The 22,796-nt window shown below is 38.8% G+C and overlaps 1 protein-coding gene across 1 annotated transcript; it reads right to left on the reverse strand.

Annotated features, from left to right (window-relative positions):
• Positions 1-2,206: 2,206 nt before the first annotated feature.
• On the reverse strand, positions 2,207-22,417 carry LOC109242519. The gene is made up of 9 exons (XM_019409368.1): positions 22,095-22,417; positions 20,247-20,353; positions 19,565-19,937; positions 19,439-19,487; positions 19,104-19,351; positions 18,904-19,011; positions 17,671-17,726; positions 3,399-3,463; positions 2,207-2,413 (listed from the first exon to the last, which is right to left on the reverse strand). Exons 1-9 carry the CDS (start codon positions 22,415-22,417, stop codon positions 2,207-2,209), a joined length of 1,536 nt encoding a protein of 511 aa, XP_019264913.1.
• Positions 22,418-22,796: the final 379 nt, after the last annotated feature.

Below are 22,796 nucleotides of genomic sequence, written 5' to 3' on the forward strand. Positions count from 1 at the left end.
AATGCTAAAAGGTAGATTTCTTAATTTGTGTGAAAACATCCAAAAAATCACTTATTTTGGACCGGAGGGAGTATTGGCAAGCCAAGATTATGGAACAATAAATCAGGAAGCACTAACTAAGGTATTTTTCAGCTGTGAATTTTTTCATCGGAAAATATATTTGGACAAACTAAGAATGGCCGAAATGTCCAGAATGGGAGTATTATGGTAATTTCGCACGGCTTTTGAGGGCGTAATGGATATTTAAGCATTTTCGTTTTTAAATATACCCTTTAGCAGATTTGTTTTTTAATTTAATTTTTTCCCTCCAATTCTCTCTCATTAGTTTAATTGTCTTACCTTCCCCATGCTTCTTTCACATTTACACATGCATGCTACACTATTTTTCATAAAGCAATTTATACTCATATACATATACTATACCAATTAAACGAAATAAACTAAAAAATACGCATAGTATACTAAAAAAATACGATTAAACTACTGTATTATAGTTTTTATATTACTGTATCACTAAAATAATATTGTATTACTTTCTAACTCTAACACTTAATATATAGTGCTTCAACTAAGAAGCTACTACAACAAATGTGATTTTTAACCACGAAAATATTAGCTGCAATAGAAAATTTATCACTAATTATCGATTTTCTGTGACAAAAATTATATTTCGTACTTAAATACACGAGGCACATACTTTTAGTGACAAAACATAAATTTCGTAGCAAATTTTTGTCTACTAAAGTTTCCACAAAAAAATGAATTGGCGCCAAATATTGATTAATATTAGCCACAAAATTAATATTATTGGTGAAAAATTAGTTTCATCACTAATGTTGTAGACAATTGGTGACAAATAATTGTTTGTCTTAAAATTAGTTATATTTTCGCTACGAAATAGTTTCGTCACTAAAAGTTTTATATTTTTTGCAACCTTAGTGTTTGTCACTAATAGCATAAACAAATTAGTGACGATCAGTGTATCATCTCTATTTTACCTACGAAATTATTAGGTACCTAAAAAGTTCATCACTAATTATTGTCTGTCTTTTTGGAACAAAAATTAGAATCGTACTTAAATGCACACGCACATACATTTAGTAAAGAAACAAAAATTACGTAGTGATAGTTTTTTTTACTCAGGTTTTCCACAAAAAAAATGGATTGTCGCTAGTTATTTAGTAACATTAGTCACAATATCTAAAGTTATTGGTGAAAAACTAGTTTCATCTCTAATATTGTAGGCAACTAGTGAAAATTATTATTTGTGTAAAATTAGTTATATTTTAGGCTTTAGCGGTGAAAAAGCTTGGTGACTAAGAGGGTGTTTGGCTAAGCTTATAAGCTGGTCCACTTTCCAGTAGGACTTAAAGTCTCTTTGTAGAGACCGTATGCAACCATTGCACTTTTCAGTAGCCATATCCGCTCCTCCATGCGGATATTACACATCCTAGCAGCTCCTTCCACTCCTCTATGCATCTATTACACTTCCCAATAGCCCCTTCCACTCCATCATGCAACCATTACACTTTCCAGTAGTCAATTTCACTCCTCTATGCACCATTACACTCCTCCATGCAACCATTACTCTCCTCCATGACTACAATTAATTATAGAAGCTTGTCTTTATCCATCCGCCTATACAGATTTTGGAATTTTTTTTAACTTCTGCTATATAGTGGCAGTGCACTTCACAGATTTTGGATTTTTTTTAAAATGTTTTTTAAACTTCTGCCATATAGTGGCGTCGCACTTCATATGTTTTATCTCATAGTCTTAACCTTCAGCTTGGTGGTTGAATTCTAATTAATAACGGTCAGCCTCCAAAATTTTGTATTGGTAAATACAATTTTTGATTTTTTCACTTCTCTATGAGCAAATTAATGTCGATTTTTAAACTTTTTAAAAAAAAGAATAATCTTCCTAGTCTTGTTCTTGGTTGTAAAATGATAGGAAAGAATAGGGGGACTTCTGCACTAAATATATTGTTAAATGATTTCTCAATTTTAATTAGCTATTTTTAAAACCAATAGTCTTCTTAAGATAAATAAATATAACAATAATAAATGGAAAAAATACAAACAATATTATAAGGAACAATCATATTAATCCATTACTTTGATCCATTTGAAGCCAGTACATATAACTAAAGAGAACAAATTATCAAGCTATGCATTAGTTTATACTAGCACTTCAACAGAGAAGATCACAACCCCTGATGTAGCCGAACTAGTTCAAAGAGAAGAACACTCCCTTTCTTCAGATTATTGTCGACAGCAAATTGTTTCCACCCATTAACGAGTCTTCTCCGAACACCACTTGTGAGAGTCACAGCCCACTCCTTCCCATTATATCGAAGCATTGTTTTAACCGAAATAGGAGGAAGATAGCCACAGATACTCTTTGGAAGAAACTGCAAGAACATAATGTAAAGATAGGGTTCAGGGTTCATTGCTAGTTGGGATAATCAACAGTTATCAAATCATGAAAATATTAAAAAAAATACCAGATAGTCACGCTTGATGACGATCTGGGCGCGTCCATCCGAAACTATGGATAGAATTCATCTTCAATCCATCTGTTAGCATTCATGTTTAGAGTATCTATTTTGTTTAAAGAGTTGGAAATGTTGTTCTTGTGTTTAAGAGATATATATAGATTCAAAACTTTCTATTTCCCTCCAATCATATTTTTACTTTTCCCTATGTTTCCCTCCGAAAATCGCATTCCACATTTTAGTCGAAAAATGTCATCTTGTTTTCCCTCCTAATAAAGAAGTTAGAATACATTTTAGTTCAAAAATTTAATCATGATTTTTCTTTTATTATAATTAAGATTTTTGGTGAAGATTATTATAATTAAGATTAACCAATAAAAATATATCGAATTATATATTTACTATTATATAAATAAGGTCATACTAGTGAATGGACTTATATGGTTGCTATAGGCCGATATGTATGAAATTAATATAAACGGCTATTATATAAACGGTCGATATTACTAAGAATCAAAACGATATAATTAGCTGTCACGACCCGGATTTCCCACCCTCGGGAGTCGTGATGATGCCTACTAATGAGAGCTAAGCAAGCCAAATTTAATTACTTTTTCATTAATGACATAATTCCTTTTAACAATTATCGGCAATATTACAAAGCCATGAAATTAAATAATAAGCGGAAGTCTCAATATCATAGAAAACTGAATAAATATGCGGAAAAATCTCAACAAAAGCCTCTACCCAAGACTGGTATCACAGTTTCACAGACGGTCTAAGGATACTACACATAAAAGTCTGAAAGAAATAAACTCGACACTGTCTCCAGAATTACATGAAAGAAACAGGAATATAGATGAAGGGAGACGCCAGGGCCTGCGAACGCCTGCAAGGCTACCTCGGGTCTCACTGGACTGGAAGCCTGCTCCCACTCTATTACTGCTGTTGTCTGAAGCCTGGGATCTGTGCAAAATAGCACAGAGTGTAGTATCAGCACAATCGACCCCATGTGCTGGTAAGTGCCTAGCCTAACCCCGGCGAAGTAGTGACGAGGCTAGGACCAGACCACCAAATAAACTTGTGCAGATATATATACAAGTACAACGGAAAAGTAACGAGGAAATAACAATTTAAGCTGGGGAAGGGAGTATGCTTTAGGGGCAACAGTTAGAAATAGAATTTCAGGAATAATAAAACGTACATCTACAATTTAACTTCTAACAGCAAATGAAGAGATAAGGCAACTTTCATATTCAACTCATCTTGTTGCAGGCGTGCAACCCGATCCCAATTCTCAATATCTCGTGGTAGGCGTACCACCCGCTCCCATTTCAATATCACTCGTGGTAGGCGTACCACCCGCTCCCATTTCAATAAATCAACACTTCCTCTAAAAGAAAATTTACTCTAACAAACGCAACAATTAATACGAGTTCATAAGGCAACAAGTACACAAAATTTATGATTTACTAAGGAAAATAAATAATGACAAATAGCAATTAATTATGGATTATAAGGGGGCAATTAGGAAATTTAGTCATTTATATGTTGAATGTCACGTAGCAATTAGGTCACATAATCATGTAGCAATTAAGGCATAAATTCAAGACATAACGTTGCGCAAGGACACCTTGGTTCAATAATAACAAGTAACACGATAAAGGGAAATGTCAACGTAAATAATCACAAAAATAATGGAATAAGACAAGTAATGCACTTGAACTGATAACAACAAGAAAATCAATAAATAGAAGTAAAGGAATCGGGAAAATCAAAGACAAATGCACGGCATCACCCTTCGTGCTTTTACTCTCATCCTCATCAAGCAATTAGAATAACAATATGTGCACGGCATCACCCTCGTGCTTTTACTCTCTTTCCTCACATATAATCAATAGAATTGGCACGGAATGGTACATCGTGCGGCACGGCATCACCCTTCGTGCTTTACACTCTTTCCTCACAATAGCAAACAATGCATGGCATCACCCTTCGTGCTTTACGCTCTTTCCTCACAATAACCAAACAATGCACGGCATCACCCTTCGTGCTTTACGCTCTTTCCTCACAATAACCAAACAATGCACGGCATCACCCTTCGTGCTTTACACTCTTTTCTCACAATAAACAAATAATGCACGGCATCACCCTTCGTGCTTTACACTCTTTCCTCACCCAAACAACAATCACAAACAAGGGCAAGGGAATAAGCAAAATAATAATAGAAATCCCGGCAAGGGAACACAATAAAACAATTAAATTCTAGCAAGGGTACAACATCAATAATCTCAATGTCCCGGCAAGGTAAAATATTCAATAATCAACAACGTCCCGGCAAGGGAATAGATCAATAATTTCAATATTCAATAATTTCACTTTTAACACATAGTTCACATTATCACTCGAGCCAATGCTCCAAAGATTTACTTATCTCATATACCTTCACAATTTGTATTTCAACTCGAACCAACACTCCACGAAGTTCAAAGGTCACAATTTCTTTCACGAGATCTTTACAACATATAGAAGTCATCAATTAAACATGAAAAATATAACAAAGTCCCAACTATTCGCAAAATAAGGACTTACGATCATGCTAGACACCAATGTATAGATACTCGTCACCATGCCTATACATCGTACCCAACAATTAGCAAGTAGCAAATAAGACTCAACTCCTATTCCCTCAAGCTAGGGTTAAACCAAACACTTACCTCGATGCTTTGAACTCAACTCAATCCCCAACTATAGCTTTATCCCGTGATTCCACCTCCAATCCGCTTGAATCTAGTCATAAGTCACTTAATTACTTTAATAAACACTAAATGAATCAATTTGAATGCATAAAAATGAATTTCCCAAAGTTTTTCCCAAAAATTCCAAAATCGCCCCGGGCCCACGCGATCAAAACCCGAGGTTCGAACAAAAACCCGGTTACCCATTCCCCCACGAACTCAAATATGTCAATTGTTTTGAAATCGGACCTCAAATTGAGGTCCAAATCCCCAATTTTTGGAAAACCTAGGTTCTACCCAAAAATCCCAATTTCACCCATGAAAATCCTTGATTTTAAGTTGAAAACATGTTAAATGATGTTAATGATTGAAGGAAATGAGTAAAAATCAACTTACAAATAATTTGGAAGAAGTCTTGTTCTTGGAAAATCGCCTAAGGAGTTGTGTTTTGAAAATGGGGTGAAAAATGGTTCAAAATTCGACTAAGTATAAAAATATGCAGGTTGCAGATACGGGATTTGCGAACTGGGGTTCGCATTTGCGAACCCTTTCAAAATCCCAGGATTCGCATTTGCGATCATTTATGTCGCATTTGCGACCTGCCCATTTTCGCATTTGCGAACAAATAGATCGCATTTGCGATCAGGCAGCCAAGTCCCTAGTCTCGCATTTGCGATGCAGGGCTCGCATTTGCGAGACCCTCTTCGCAAATGCGAAGTCTGCTGCTCAGAAAAATACCAAAAATTCCAAAGTACAGAAAAATGCACCTGTGGCCTATCCAAAACTCATCCGACCCCTCGAGGCTCCAAATCAAACATACACACAACCTCAAAAACATCCTACGGATTTATTCGTGCGATCAAATCGCTAATATAACATCATATACACCGAGTTAAGCCTCAAATTTCATGATTCCTCCCAAATTTTCATAAAACATCAAATTTCCATTTTAAGTCCAAAACACGTCAAACGACGTCCGTTTTCAACCAAACATTACAGAAAAGCGCTTAAACCATATATAAGACTTGTACGGGCGCCAGAACCAAAATACGGGCCCGATACCACAGTCTTTTAATCAAATTTTATTTCTATTTTCCTTAATCATTTTCAGAAAACAATTTCACACATAATTTCATTTCTCGGGCTTGGGACCTCGAAATTCGATTCCGGGCATACGCCCGAGTCCCATATTTTTCTACGGACCCTGCGGGACCATCAAATCACGGGTCCGTTTACCCAACATGTTGACCGAAGTCAAATTTATTCATATTAATACCAAAAATTAGCATTTTTCACACAGAATTCATATTTAAGCTTTCCGGTTACGAGCCCGGACTGCGCACGCAAATCAAGGCAACCCTAAATGAGGTTTTCAAGGCCTCGGAAGTACAAAATGGGTAAGAAAACAGGTGATGACCCTTTGGGTCGTCACATTAGCATAGGTTATATGACTACAACCATATTAGAGAATGGACTTATATGGTTGCTATAGGCCGATATGTATGAAATTAATATAAACGGCTATTATATAAACTGTCGGTATTACTAAGAATCACAACGATATAATTAGCATAGGTTATATGACTACAACCATATTAGTGAATGGACTTATATGGTTGATATAGGCCGATATGTATGAAATTAATATAAACGGCTATTATATAAACGGTCGATATTACTAATAATCACAACGATATAATTATCATAGGTTATATGACTTCAACCATATTAGTAAATGGACTTATATGGTTGCTATAGGCCGATACGTATGACCATAATGAATTGAATTATATAAGCGGCTATTATATAAACGGTCGATATTACTGAGAATCACAATGATATAATTAGCATAGGTTATATGACTACAACCATATTAGTCAATGGACTTATATGGTTGCTATAGGCCGATATGTATGAAACTAATACAAACGGCTATTATATAAACGGTCGATATTACTATGAATCACAACGATATAATTAGCATAGGTTATATGACTACAACCATAATGGTGAATGGACTTATATGGTTGCTATAGGACGATATGTATGAAATTAATATAAACGGATATTATATAAACGGTCGATATTACTAAGAATCACAACGATATAATTATCATAAGTTATATGACTACAACCAAATTAGTGAATGGACTTATATGGTTGCTATAGGCCGATATGTATGAAATTAATATAAACGGCTATTATATAATCAGTCGATATTACTAAGAATCACAATGATATAATTAACATAGGTTATATGACTACAACCAAATTAGTGAATGGACTTATACTGGTTGCCATAGGCCGAGATATGTATAAAAGTAATATAAACGGCTATTATATAAACGGTCGTTATTATTAAGAATCACAACGATATAATTAGCATAGGTTATATGACTACACACATATTATTGAATGGACTTATATGTTTGCTATAGACCGATATGTATGAAACTAATATAAACGACTATTATATAAACGGACGATATTACTAAGAATCACACCGATATAATTACCATAGGTTATATGACTTCAACCATATTAGTCAATGGACTTATATTGTTGCTATAGGCCCGATAAGTATGACCATAATGAATTAAATTATTTAAACGACTATTATATAAACGGCCGATATTACTAAGAATCATAACGATATAATTAGCATAGGTTATATGACTACAACCATATTAGTGAATGGACTTATATGGTTGCTATAGGCCGATATGTATGAAATTAATATAAACGGCTATTATATAAACGGTCGATATTACTAAGAATCACCACGATATAATTACCACAGGTTATATGACTTCAACCATATTAGTCAATGGACTTATATGGTTGCTATAGGCCGATATGTATGAAATTAATATAAACGGTCGATATTACTAAGAATCACAACGATATAATTAGCATAGATTATATGACTACAACCATATTAGTGAATGGACTTATATGGTTGCTATAGGCCGATATGAATGAAATTAATATAAACGGCTATTATATAAACGGTCGATATTACTAAGAATCACAACGATATAATTACCATAGGTTATATGACTACAACCATATTGGTGAATTGACTTATATGGTTGCTATAGGGCGATATGTATGAAATTAATATAAACGGCTATTATATAAACGGTCGATATTACTAAGAATCACAAAGATATAATTATCATAGGTTATATGACTACAACCATATTAGTGAATAGACTTATATGGTTGCTATAGGCCGATATGTATAAAATTAATATAAACGGCTATTATATAAACGGTCGATATTACTAAGAATCACAACGATATAATTAGCACAGGTTATATGACTACAACCATATTAGTGAATGGACTTATATGGTTGCTATAGGTCGATATATATGAAATTAATATAAACGGCTATTATATAAACGGTCGATATTACAAAGAATCACAACGATATAATTAGCATAGGTTATATGACTACAGCCATATTAGTGAATGGACTTATATGGTTGCTATAGGCTGATATGTATAAAATTAATATAAACGGCTATTGTATAAACGGTCGATATTACTAAGAATCACAATGATATAATTACCATAGGTTGTATGACTTCAACCATATTAGTCAATGGACTTATATGGTTGCTATAGGCCTGATACGTATGGCCATAATGAATTAAATTATATAAACGACTATTATATAAACAGTCAATATTACTAAGAACCACAATGATATAATTAACATAAGTTGTAAGACTACACCCATATTAGTCAATGGACTTATATGGTTGCTATAGGCCGATATGTATGATATTAATACAAACGGCTATTATATAAACGGTGGTTATTACTAAGAATCACAACGACATAATTAGCATAGGTTATATGACTACAACCATATTAGTGAATGGACTTGTATGGTTGGTATAGGGCGGATATGTATGAAATTAATATAAACGGCTATTATTTAAACGGTCGATATTACTAAGAATCACAACGATATAATTATGATAGGTTATATGACTACAACCATATTATTGAATGGACTTATATGGTTAATATAGGCCGATATGTATAAAATTAATATAAACGGCTATTATATAAACGGTCGATATTACTAAGAATCACAACGATAATTACCATAGGTTATATGACTACAACCATATTAGTCAATGGACTTATATGGTAGCTATAGGACGATATGAATGACCTTAATATAAACAACTATTATATAAACGGCTATTTGACATCTACCTCATCAACGGGCTATTTGACAACCACCTCATCAACGGGCTATTATAAGTTTGTATACCGTATATAAAATAATATTATATATAGATACTAGACTTTTGATCTTCCCATTGTATAAATTGTATTTTTTTTTAAAATACGTAATAGTATAGGTATACGTATACGAAGGCTTTTGATATTCCCATCCGTATGAATTTTATATAAAAAATAAAATAAATACGCAATAGTATAGGTATAAATATGAAGTTGGCTGATCTTCCCATGAGAGAATGATGATTTATGGGATCAATGTTTTGGGATAATCAATATTTATTAACTAATTTTGGAGGGAGAAATGGCCATTAAGCCAAATATAAAATGAAGGGCTTTACTGGTATTCACCGGTGTGGTCGTTGTTGGGCCACGCTGAGTTTGGCCGAATAGCAGCTCTCTTTTTTCATATGTTGCGTTTTTTTTTTGTTGCTTTATTGGGCCATGCAAGAGCTAATGCAACATTTCAGGAATTGTTTTGGTAAAAATGGCGTATAGTAGCCACTAATTAAGGGTGTCTTTAATTTTTATCCACTAATTATAATGCTCAGCAAAAATAGCCACTACTAATAAAAAAAGACAATTTTACCCTTTCTTCCTCTCTTTCGCGTTGCATTTTCATCTGGAATACCCAAGGCGATTTCACGGTCGGCCTCCTCCATGCTTGGTCAATAGCATCAGGTCTATTAGTGACCCCAATTACTAGGACATAACCAGGTCCATCATGAGATCCTTCTGATTTTGCTTCACTATTCCTTTTACCAATACGTACCGTAGTTCCTTTTGCATTATCAAAATTTTCAAGTTCTGAATTTTTGAGCAGATGTCTCAATTACGTACAGTAATTTCTTTCTTCTTACCTTGTTTTTGTTTCTTTTGAGTTCAAAGATTAAAAGTTAAGGACATGAGTCTTTAAGTTTGACATGCAGGTTTAAAAGTTAAGGACATGCATTCCTTAAATTTGACATGCAGGTTCAAAAGATAAGGACAAACAATCCTTAACTTATAGTTTCAAGTTCAAAACTTAAGGATAGTCAGTATTTAAGTTATTGTTTCAAGTTCAAAACTTAAGGACTTTCTGTCCTTAACTTTGAGTTTCAGTTTCAAAAGTTAAGGACAGGCAGTCCTTAACTTATAGTTTCAAGTTCAAAACTTAAGGACGTGCAGTCCTTAAGTTATTGTTTCAAGTTCAAAACTTAAGGACATGCAGTCCTTAACTTTGAGTTTAAAGTTCAAAAGTTAAGGACAGACAGTCCTTAACTTACAGTTACACGTTCAAAAGTTAAGGACAAGCAGTACTTAACTTACGGTTACAAGTTCAAAAGTTAAGGACAATAGGTCCTTAACTTTGACTTACAAGTTCAAAAGTTAAGGACGCTTGGTCTTGAAGTTTGAGTTCCAAGATCAAAACTTAAGGACATGTAACCTTGAAGTCCTGAACTTAGAGTTCCAAGTTCAAAAGTTAAGGACATGTAGTCCTGAAGTCCTGAACTTAGAGTTTCAAGTTCAAAAGTTAAGGACATGTAGTCCTGAAGTCCTGAAATTAAGGACATGAGCAGAAGGGTATTTTTGTCCGAGCAGTTAAAGTTTATTAAACCAGTGGCTAAAGACTAAAGACATTTAAAACGTTGGCTTTAAAATAAAGACATAAGCTGTTGTGGCTATCTGTGCACATCGCCCATTGTTTTGGGGAAGATAATGTCATTCATGCACCAAATTCCTGCCCATATCTTTTTCTGAATTAGGAAGAGTAGTATCACAATTTGGCATACTTCGAACAAAAAGGACTCCACTTTGGTTGGATAAGGAAATGACCTATTTAAAATTTGCTACTCATATGCGCCTAAAAGATCAATTTTTCTTCCGACTCTATATGACTAACAACCGTTAAGTTTTGGAAAACTTAGAGAAAAATATAACTTTTTGTTAACAATAAAATAGATTAAAACTTGAAATCTTATGTTTTTAGATTTGAAAAATTCTTTTTGTCATTCGTATATTAGGAAAGGATTATTTAAGTCTTTAATTATCACGCAAAGCGCGAGCAAATCACTAGTTATACTTATCTAAAGGGACAACAACGTTTAAAGGGAAAACAATACACACCAGGGGCGGCCCCACGTATTTTTGGGCCTAAAGCCAAACTTTAAGTCAAAATAGCACGGTATAGTCAGTTTTCGGACTGGTCATTCAAAAATAACCAGCGTTTACTAAGTCAATGAAAAATAACCACTATTTTGCTGCAACAGAGACCGGTCCAGCATAATATACTGGAGTTCAGTGCACCTTTGTATGAACTCCATGTTGGGTTTGTTATTTAATAAATAATAACAAAAGATGTGTGAATGGAAAATGGTGAGAAAAGAAATGGAGGGATGACCCGCGACCCGGTCCGGTCTAGCCCGTTTTTCTTTCCCAGATTAATTTAAATTCGTTTTAAATTTCCCGCAAAAATTTCCAACAGTCATGACTATTCTGAAAGGTTGCAAACCTCTTTAGAAACATCACCAAGTTGGCTATAAATAGACCTTCAAATCCCAGAATATTTACTTACGAAATTTTCTGAATCTTCTTCTTCTTCTGCACAAAATATTCCAGTGTGTATTACGACCATCGAGTGGTTCGTTGATCACCAGAGTTTTAGGTACCGATACACCGGTGAGTTAAATCGTTCTATCCTGGGAGGATATATTCCATAACCTCGGGTACTTGAGGGGAAACCCGAGGGGAATAATTTCCTTAAGGACACACTGTGTATTCAGTGGGCTCGATTCGTTCCTTCAACGTTTCAAAAATTATTTTGAAGTTCGAATATTATTTTTCAGAATTGTTTCTACTAACTTTCTATTTTATTTTTCAGAAAGATTACTGTTTTATTTACTTACGGCAATACAGATAATTAACACTCCAACATATTATGCTGCACCGGTATACTTTGCTGGCTCCAGTATAATATACCGGAGACTGGAGCACCGGTGCTCCAAACTCCAGTATATTATTCTGGACCGGTATACTTGCTGGAACTCCAGTATATTATGCTGGAGTTCCAGCATATTTATCCTGGAACTCCAGTATAATATGCTGGAGTTCCAACATATTTATCCTGGAACTCCAGTATAATATGCTGGAGTTCAAGTATCTTATATTGGAACTCCAGCATAATATACTAGCGTATTTTCCGGGGTTTTGGATAGTGTTTTCGCTCAGATTTATCTTTACATAAAAAGTGGCTAAATTTCGATTACTTTTGAAACTGGGCTATTTTTGAACGACCAGTTGTAAATCTGGCTATTTTTAAATTTCACCCAAACTTTAATGAGGGTCCTTAATGTTTTTTTTTAATTATTTGAAGTCAATTATTCTAGCTTTTTTAGATGCAAAGTTACTAATAATGTCACGACCCTAACCCCGAACCCGGTCGTGATGGCGCCTCTCGTGAAGACAAGGCCAGCCAGTTCAACCGAACTCATCTTTTAAAACAATTAAACAACACATAACAGTTTAAAACATAATTTACTAACACTGAATAACGGAAAATAACGATAAAAATGCGGAAATCCAACCCGACACAGCCCTAACCGGGGTGTCACAAGTCACGAGCATCTATGAATCCATAATGCGGTCTGCTAAGTCATAAACTACTACATTTGTTTGAAAAGAACAGGAAAGATAGAGAAAAAGAGACACGGGGCTGCGGACATCAACAACTACCTCATAATCTCCGAAGAAGCCCGCCTGAAACTGGAGGAAATCAACACTCCGGAGCGGAACCTGATACGCCTGAATCTGCACACAGGGTGCAGGGAGTAAAGTGAGTACTCCAACTCAGTGAGTACTAAATGTAAATAATGACTGAAAGTAAGAAATCACGCAAGGCACAAAGCATTCTATGATGAAGCAGTAAAAATCATTTAAAAGCAGTAAAACTAGTGGAAATCCAGTAAAAATCCTCTTTTAACAAGTAAACAGGTATATGACAGATAATTAAGATGTGATAAATAAATAAAAGCTCGCCCCTCGGGCACAGTATCTCCACATCCGCCCCTCGGGCAACAACTCAAAACAATAACAGCCCCTCGGGCTTAATCTCACATCACACTGGGTACCCGCGCTCACTCGGGGTGTGCAGACTCTGGGAGGGGCCCCTTACGGCCCAAGCGCAATAACAAGCCATCTCGTGGCATCACAACTAGGCCCTCGGCCTCATATCAATCAAGCCACCTCGTGGCGTACATATCTCAGGCCCTCGTCCTCAAATCAGTATCAATGTCTCCTCACAACATAGGCCCTCGGCCTTACTCAGTCAAAAATACTCATAAGCCCCTTGGGCAATAGTAAAACAGTGTGTCTCAGCCCAAACATCATTTAAAATATCATTTATGTCTCAAAACATGAGTAAAACCGGCTGAGTAGTAAAACAGTGGGAAAATACATGACTGAGTTCAAGTAAATATTTCAAACAGTGAGGAAAATATCAAGAAATGCCCCGAAGGGTTCAAATAATTGGCACGAAGCCCAAATAAGACATTCAGCCCAAATCATAGTGATAACAAATATGTTTTCGGTCAAGTACGCGGTAAAATCATCAACCGGGACGGACCAAGTCACAATCCCCAACAGTGTACGACCCCACGCTCGTCAACAGGCGTGTGTCTCACCTCAACATAGCACTAAGATGTGCAAATCCGGGGTTTCAAACCCTCAGGACATCATTTACAAGCATTACTCACCTCGAGCCGGCTAAATCCCTAGCTCGCGACGCCTTTGCCCTTTGAATTGGCCTCCACGTGCGTCGAATCTATCCAAAATCAGAAAGAATACATCACAATATGCTAAGGGAACAAAGCCCAAGCGAAAACAATCTAAATATATCAAAAATCCCGAAATTAGCAAAACTTGAGCCCCGGGCCCACTTCTCGAAACTCAGAAATTTTTACATCAACGGGTTCCTTATCACTCCACACGTCTATGCATATAAAGAACACCAAAATCGGAGTCGAAATGACCCTTCAAATCCCCCAAATTAAAATTCAAAAATCCCAAAGCCCTAGATCTTCCATTTTGTTCAAGTTCCATGAATTTCTAGCTAGATTTCACAATAGAATCACGTTTTAGGTTCATAAATCTTACCTCCAATAACTTCTCCTTGAATCCTTCTTCAATTCCCCTCAAAGAGCTCTCAAAATACTCATCTATGGTGGAAAAATGGCTCAAAATCGCGGATAAAATGTTTATAAACTTTCTGCCCAGCTTCTGAACTTCCTTCATCGTGATCGCGACCTCAGCCCCGCGATCGCGAAACACCTTTTTTATTTTTCCCAGAATTAACCCTACGCGAACGCGACTCTCTCCCCGCGAACGCGATGCTTTAGACTTTATACACCTATGCGAACGCGATTACACATCCGCGAACGCGAAGAACACTGCTCCTGGACCCTTCACGCGCCGACTCTTCTACGCGATCGCAACAGCCATCGCGCGAATGCGAAGCACCCTCTTCCTACCTTACGCGAACGCGAGGCCTCAATCGCGAACGCGAAGGCCAATTTCAGACCACCCAAAAATCCTTCTACGCGATCGCGACTCAATCCACGCGATCGCGAAGGCTTAAAAGCTGCAACACCTGATCTGCAATTTCTGAAACTCTCAAAAGCCAAAAATGGTCCGATTGACCATCCGAAACTCACCCGAGGCCCCCGTGACCTCAACCAAAAGCACCAACACGTCCTAAAACCTCATTCAAACTTGTTCCAACCATCAAAACACCTCAAACAACACCAAATCTATCAATTCACATCGAATTCAAGCCTAAGTTTTCTAAAAACTTCCGAAATACGCTTTCGATCAAAAACTCAACCAAACCACGTCCGAATGACCTGAAATTTTGCACACACATCCCAAATGACATAACGAAGCTACAACAACTCTCGGAATTCCATTCCGACCCTCGGATCAAAATCTCACCTATCAACCGGAAATCGCCAAAATACTAACTTCGCCAATTCAAGCCTAATTCTACACCGGACCTCCAAAACCAATTCCGATCACACTCCTAAGTCATAAATCACCTCCCGAAGCTAACGGAACCATCGGAACTCACATCTGAGCCCTTTAACACATAAGTCAACATCCGGTTGACTTTTTCCAACTTAAACCTTCTTAAAAGAGACTAAGTGTCTCATTTCTTACCTAATCCAATCCGAACGCAAACTAATAAACTTGATCACATAAAACACGCATAACGAAGCATAAAGAAGCAGAAATGGGGAAAATGGACCGGTAACTCATGAGACGACTGGCCGGGTCGTCACATCCTCCCCAACTTAAACAAACGTTCGTCCTCGAACGAGTCAAGAAACATCCCTAAAGCCTCAAATAGGTGAGGATATCTGCTCCACATCTCCTGCTCGGTCTCCCAAGTAGCCTCCTCCACGGGCCGACCTCTCCATTGCACTTTCACTGAAGCTATATCCTTTGATCTCAACTTTCGAACCTGACGACCCAAAATAGCCACTGGCTCCACATCAAAGGTCAGATCATCATCCAACTGAACCGTGCTAAAGTCCAAAACATGAGACGGATCCCTAATATACTTCCGGAGCATAGAAACATGAAATACCGGTGCACACTCGATAAGCTGGGTGGCAAAGCAAGCATATAAGCCACCTCCTCAATCCTCCGAAGCACCTCAAAAGGCCCAATGAACCGCGGGCTCAACTTCCCTTTCTTTCCAAATCTCCTAACACCCTTCATGGGCGAAACCTTCAGCAAGACCTTCTCACTAACCATGTAGGACACATCTCGAACCTTCCGGTCCGCAGAACTCTTCTGTCGCGACTGTGCTGTACGAAGCCTCTCCTGAATCACCTTCACCTTCTCTAAGGCGTCCTAAACCAAATCAGTGCCCAATAGCCTATCCTCGCCGGGCTCGAACCAACCAACCGGAGATCTACACCGTCTCCCCTACAAAGCCTCATATGGAGCCATCTGAATACTCGACTGGTAGCTGTTGTTGTAAGCAAACTGTGCAAGCGGTAGGAATTCATCCCATGAACCTCCGAAATCAATAACACAAGCCCGCAACATGTCCTCCTATATCAGAATAGTATGCTCGGACTGCTCGTCCGTCTGAGGATGAAACGCCGTGCTCAACTCCACCTGAGTACCTAACTCTCTCTGCACGGCTCTCCAAAACTGCAAAGTAAACTGAGTACCTTTATCTGAAAAGATGGAAACCAGAACACCATGCAACCGAATAATCTCCTGGATATAAATCCCTGCCAACCGCTCTAAAGAATAGGTAGTACACATAGGAATGAAGTGCGCGGACTTGGTCAGCCTGTCTACAATCACCCAAATAGCATCGAACTTCTTCAAAGTCCGAGGAAGTCCAACAACAAAATCCATAGTGATCCTCTCCCATTTCCACTCAGGAATAACCATCTGCTGAAGCAAGCCACCCGGCCTCTGATGCTCATATTTCACCTGCTGAGAATTGAGACACCGAGCTACAAACCCCACAATATCTTTCTTCATTCTCCGCCACCAATAATGCTGTCTAAGATCCTGATACATCTTCGCGGCACCCGAATGAATGGAATACCGCGAGCTATGGGCCTCCTCCAATATCAACTCCCGAAGCCCATCCACATTGGGTACGCAAATCCGGCCCTGCATCCTCAACACTCCATCATCACCAATGGTCACATCCCTAGCATCATCATGCTGAACTCTGTCCCTAAGGACAAGCAAATGCGGATCATCATACTGGCGCTCTCTAATGCGATCATATAAAGAAGACCAAGATACCACACAAGCCAATACCCGACTGGGCTCAGAAATATCCAACCTCACGAACCGATTGGCCAAAGCCTGAACATGCACCACAAGAGGTCTTTCCCCAACCGGGATATATGCCAAACTCCCCATACTCACTGCCTTCTGGCTCAAAGCATCGGCCACTACATTGGCCTTTCCCGGATGATACAATATGGTGATATCATAATCCTTAAGCAACTCTAACCACCTCCGCTGCCTCAAATTAAGATCCTTTTGCTTGAATAAATACTGAAGACTGCGATGATCAGTGAATACCTCACAAGATACGCCATACAAGTAATGCCTCCAAATCTTCAATGCATGAACTATGGCAGCCAACTCCAAATCATGAACAGGGTNGGTCTTGCCCTTCTACTATCACATCTAATAAGGATGCTCTCTTGTCCAGTCTGATCATAGGAACAACAAAATAGAAAGCAAACCAGAGTTCAGAAAAGCAGATAGAATATATAATCAACAGAAGTGGAACAGATGAAAAGATAAAATGAACTCCCAAGAACTAATAACAAGTCAAATGGCAATAGATATTAAAGACTTCACAAGTGTGGATTCCCGAATAAAAAGTCCACGTTTCTATGCAACCAACCAATAAGTACTCTTAGTACTTGTGCCCTCATTTTCATCAGCTTTATATGTTTTAAGATGTGCTAAACCAGAAGCAAGAAGCCATTGCAGTTCAAAGTAAACTGTCGATTTTCCGAGTAAAATAGGATATTGTTCAGATTTGCAAATCAATAGTTAAAACTTAGCATTACATGTAGTGGGCGTTTGGACATAAGAATTGTAAAATTCCAAAAAAAAAAAGTGAAAATGGTATTTGAAAATTAGAGTTAGTGTTTGGACATGAATATAATATTGGTTGTTTTTGAAGTTTTGTGAGTAATCTGAGTGAAAATTTTGAAAAACAAATTTTCAAAAATTTCCAAAATGCATCTTCAAGTGAAAATTGGAAATTTTCTTAACAAACGCTGATTTCGAAAAAAAGTGAAAAAATTTCGAAAAATAGGGAAAAATTTCTTATGTCCAAGCGGGCTCATAGTGTCTACGTAATTAGCAGATTCACCTTTATTTATCATTACATGTAAGCTTATAGCATACTCATACTACTAAGAGAGCCAAAGACAGAAGTCAACAGAAATGAAAAATAACTTGTAAAAAGAGACGTGACTCAAGATCATATTCCAGAAGGGGAAGAGAAGAAATATCAGCAGGAAGAAAATGTCTAAAGCAACAGAAGAGCTCAAGTTCTACAAATTGAGGAAATATGATTGCCTCCCTCAAACGTGAAAATATCACTAAATATTGATATTGACAGCAGAAAAGTTAGATCTACTCTATGACTTCATGGTGAGAGACTGCGATTTCCTTCGAGAGGTGTTCTTTCACCTCCAACTAGTTTTTTCCCCTCCCACCACCCAAAAGCCCCTAAAACAGTGCAGGAACTCTGGGTCCCAAATATAATATTATAGAAACTCATCTGCTATAGTCGTGTGCAGTCAACAGTGTCTGCACATGTTGCTGTTGGCGGAAAAAAAAAAAGAACCCGAATGAAACATCAAGCATTACCTCAAAAAGTCACTTTCTAATCTCCTCGCTCTTCCCATTAACTCTTCTACGGTTTTGGCAAAACAATGTTTATTAACCCTCTGTGAAGTATTGCAGTTTTCAGGAAGCCTACAAATACATCAAACATATCATTAGGATCAGAAGAACAACAAAGTTATAGACATGACTGAACAATCTCAGGCAACAGTCAGAAAACTCACAGTTTTTTATCATCATGAGGCATATTCAGAGCACCATTTGAGCTACAGACCATGCTGCATGCATCCCCCAATGCCAATCTAGCGATGGAGTAAGCCACACTCTCATGCTCTGAATTAGCTTCTGCAGAAAGAATTGCTGCAGGTGGAGGTCGAAGTAGTTGCTGCATAAGCTGAGTGGTCAATAAAACCCTTCTTTTAGCTTTAACCCCTGGTGCCCCTTCCTCAATAAAATCAATGCCTTCTTCAACCTGATAGTAGAAAATAACAGGTAGTTAGAAAAGTAAAGGTAATCAAATTTTGAAAACAAGAGGATTTTAGTAGTCAGTTCATGATACCTTTTCAGTAAGCCTATTAGCAGCTCTAGCCCACTCTCTTTCTGCCAGGCTGCATATAGGAAGTTAAAAACACATCAGCATGAAGCAAGAGGATTTATTAAAGAAATTGTTATGCATAATAAGAACCTGATTGTCTGATTGCTCCGTGAATCTACTGAAACTTCTTTATACCAAGGAGTATGTTCAGATGTAGCACGTTTCCGCTTCATGGGTTTCAAAATTTGGTGCTGATGACCAGCATTCACTGGCAATGTCTGCGGGAAAGAAAAATGCTCAATTGCAGCAGAGCTGGGGATAGAATTTGGCTCAAGATTACTGATTGAACTTCGATCGGCAGTTGCAGGTATGACTTGCAGCATAGTATTAAGTGCATGCAAACTACTGGAAGAGTTCCCAATAGTGAAAGATTGTTTGATTGTCTTCATTGCAGCAGCTCTACGTGCATCATACATCTGTAACATCTGCTCGTTTTTTNGTACAGAGGCATCTCTGTGGCAGACTGAAATAATACCTGTAATGACAACATCAGAAGCAATGGCATCGGGTCTGCCTGGAAGAGCATAGAAACGAGCCTGACGACCCCCTGATCGACCTTCCCCTTTGGGGCGACCCCTGGCTGAGTGATCCCCACCCCTAGCTGGCTGGGCGGGTGGTGGTGGAGCAGCTGGAGCTGAAGCTGATGACTGACCCCTCTGCTGAGATGAACTAGCAACACGGCGGGGACACTGCCTCCACATGTGGCCCACCTCGCCACACTCATAACATTTCCTAGGTGCTGGAGAAGGGGACTGATGGGAACCCCCCGCACCGAAGTGACTAACAGAAGCACTCGGAGTAGAAGAGCCCTGAAGAGATGGAGTACGGGATGAGCTCTGAGCTGGGAGGGCACTAAGTGAAGAATGGCACTGGTGAGAACTGTGGGAACCATGAATCGATGATGCTCCTAGATAACCTGAGCGATCAGACTGACCATGACGGAACTGTCGGCCTCTCCCGTGCTGGAACTGGCCCCTCGAAGGACCACCACTGTAGCTACCAGAACCTCGAGGCCTCTTGGCCTCCCTCTCCTCTCGCTCCTGGCGACGGACAGACTCAATCTCTCTGGCAATATCCATAACCTCCTCGAATGTAGCACCAGTCACCCTCTCCCTGGTCATAAGGATACGGAGCTGATAGGTAAGACCATCAACAAACCTCCTAATCCTCTCTCGATCTGTCGGGACTAACCAGATGGAATGACGATCCAACTCAGAGAATCTCAGCTCATACTGTGACACAGTCATGTCTCCCTGACGCAACCACTCAAACTGCCTACGCAACTCCTCCCGGCGAGACTGCGGTACATACTTCTCCAGAAAGAGAACGGAGAACTGCTGCCAAGATAGGGGTGCTGCACCAGCAGGCCTACGCCTCTCAAGATCCTCCCACCAAGTAAAAGAAGGTCCTAAAAACTGATAAGTAGTGAAAGCGACCCCGCTGGTCTCCAGAATACCGGCTGTGCGAAGCATCCTCTGACACTTGTCAAAAAAGCCCTGGGCATCCTCGCCCTCTGCTCCACTGAATGACGGAGGCTGAGGTATCCCAAATCTCTCCAACCAGCGCTGCTCATCCTCTAGCATGACAGGAACTATATGGTCCTGAGCAGCTGCGATCGGCTGGGCTGGAGGTGCCCCCGGCATCTGAAGTCCCTGCACGACCTGCTCAGGCGTGCGGGTGGCGGAAGTCTGACTGCCTCTCCCAGCCTGTGAAGTAGCTGCGGCTGTAGTAGTTGAAACCGCTTAAGCTAGGCTAGTACAAACTGATAAGATCTGAGCCAAGGCCTCCTGAAGACCCGGAATAACAATAGGCACAGCTGGTGCTGCTGGAGGGTCCACAGCTGGGACCTGGTCCTGAACTGGGGCAGCTAGTGGATCTGCAGGTGCTGCCCTCGCTGCTCTGCCCCTACCACGGCCATGACCGCGTCCTCGGCCTCTGGTGGCCACAGCTGGTGGCACTGGTGGTCGTCCATCTTGTCCTATAGCGCGTGTCCTCACCATCTGTGAGAGAACGGAACAACAGAAGTTTAGTACTCGGATTAACAACTCGCATGATAAGAATTTCAAGAAGATGATGTTTTCCTAAAGGTTCTGCAGCCTCTCGAGGATAAATACAGACGTCTCCGTACCGATCCGCGGGACTCTACTAAACCTGCTCATAACTTGTGAGACCTATGTAACCTAGGCTCTGATACCAACTTGTCACCACCCTAACCCCGAACCCGATCGTGATGGCGCCTCTCGTGAAGACAAGGCCAGCCAGTTGAAACCAACTCATCTGTTAAAACAATTAAACAACACATAACATTTTAAAACATAATTTACTAACACTGAATAGCGGAAAATAACGATAAAAATGCGGAAAATCCAACCCGACATAGCCCTAACCGGGGCGTCACAAGTCACGAGCATCTATGAATCCATAATGCAGTCTGCTAAGTCATAAACTACTACATTTGTTTGAAAAGAACAGGAAAGATAGAGAAAAAGAGGCACGGGGCTGCGGATAAATGGTTCAGCTCTAGAGCTGAAGTTTTCCGGTTACAAAGATTTCCTGGTTACAAAACAAAAACTTCAGCTCTAGAGGATTTATTAAAGAAAATGCTATGCATAATAAGAACCTGATTGTCTGATTGCTCCGTGAATCCACTGAAACTTCTTTATACCAAGGAGTATGTTCAGATGTAGCACGTTTACGCTTCATGGGTTTCAAAATTTGGTGCTGATGACCAGCATTCACTGGCAATGTCTGCGGGGAAGAAAAATGCTCAATTGCAGCAGAGCTGGGAGAATTTGGCTCAAGATTACTGATTGAACTTCGATCGGCAGTTGCAGGTATGACTTGCAACATAGTATTAAGTGCATGAAAACTACTGGAAGAGTTCCCAATAGTGAAAGATTGTTTGATTGTCTTCATTGCAGCAGCTCTACGTGCATCATACATCTGTAACATCTGCTCGTTTTTTAAGGTTTTGCAGTGATTAAACCAGGAAGGTTCCAGCTGAGGACCATTTTGAGTTTGCTCAAGCTTACAAAGACAAAAACTTCAGCTCTAGAGTTGAAGTTTTTCAGTTACAAAAGAAAAACTTCAGCTCTAGAGCTGAACTTCAGGCCCGGGTACTAAAATGCTGAAGTTTTGCGTGATTTCCTTTGCTACTTCAGCCCCGTGTGCTGAGTTATGTGAAAAAGCGGGTACGCTTGCAATTTTTTTGCAAAGCGGGCACAAGTTAAAATGTGGCACAAAAAACGGGTATAGATGCAAATGCCCCAATATTTTTTGATAGTTGTTTGTGGGCCAACTTGCGCTCACAAATAAGTTGTTT

This window comes from Nicotiana attenuata, unplaced genomic scaffold, assembly GCF_001879085.1.
Source record: "Nicotiana attenuata strain UT unplaced genomic scaffold, NIATTr2, whole genome shotgun sequence".
NCBI classification, from domain to species: Eukaryota; Viridiplantae; Streptophyta; class Magnoliopsida; order Solanales; family Solanaceae; genus Nicotiana; species Nicotiana attenuata.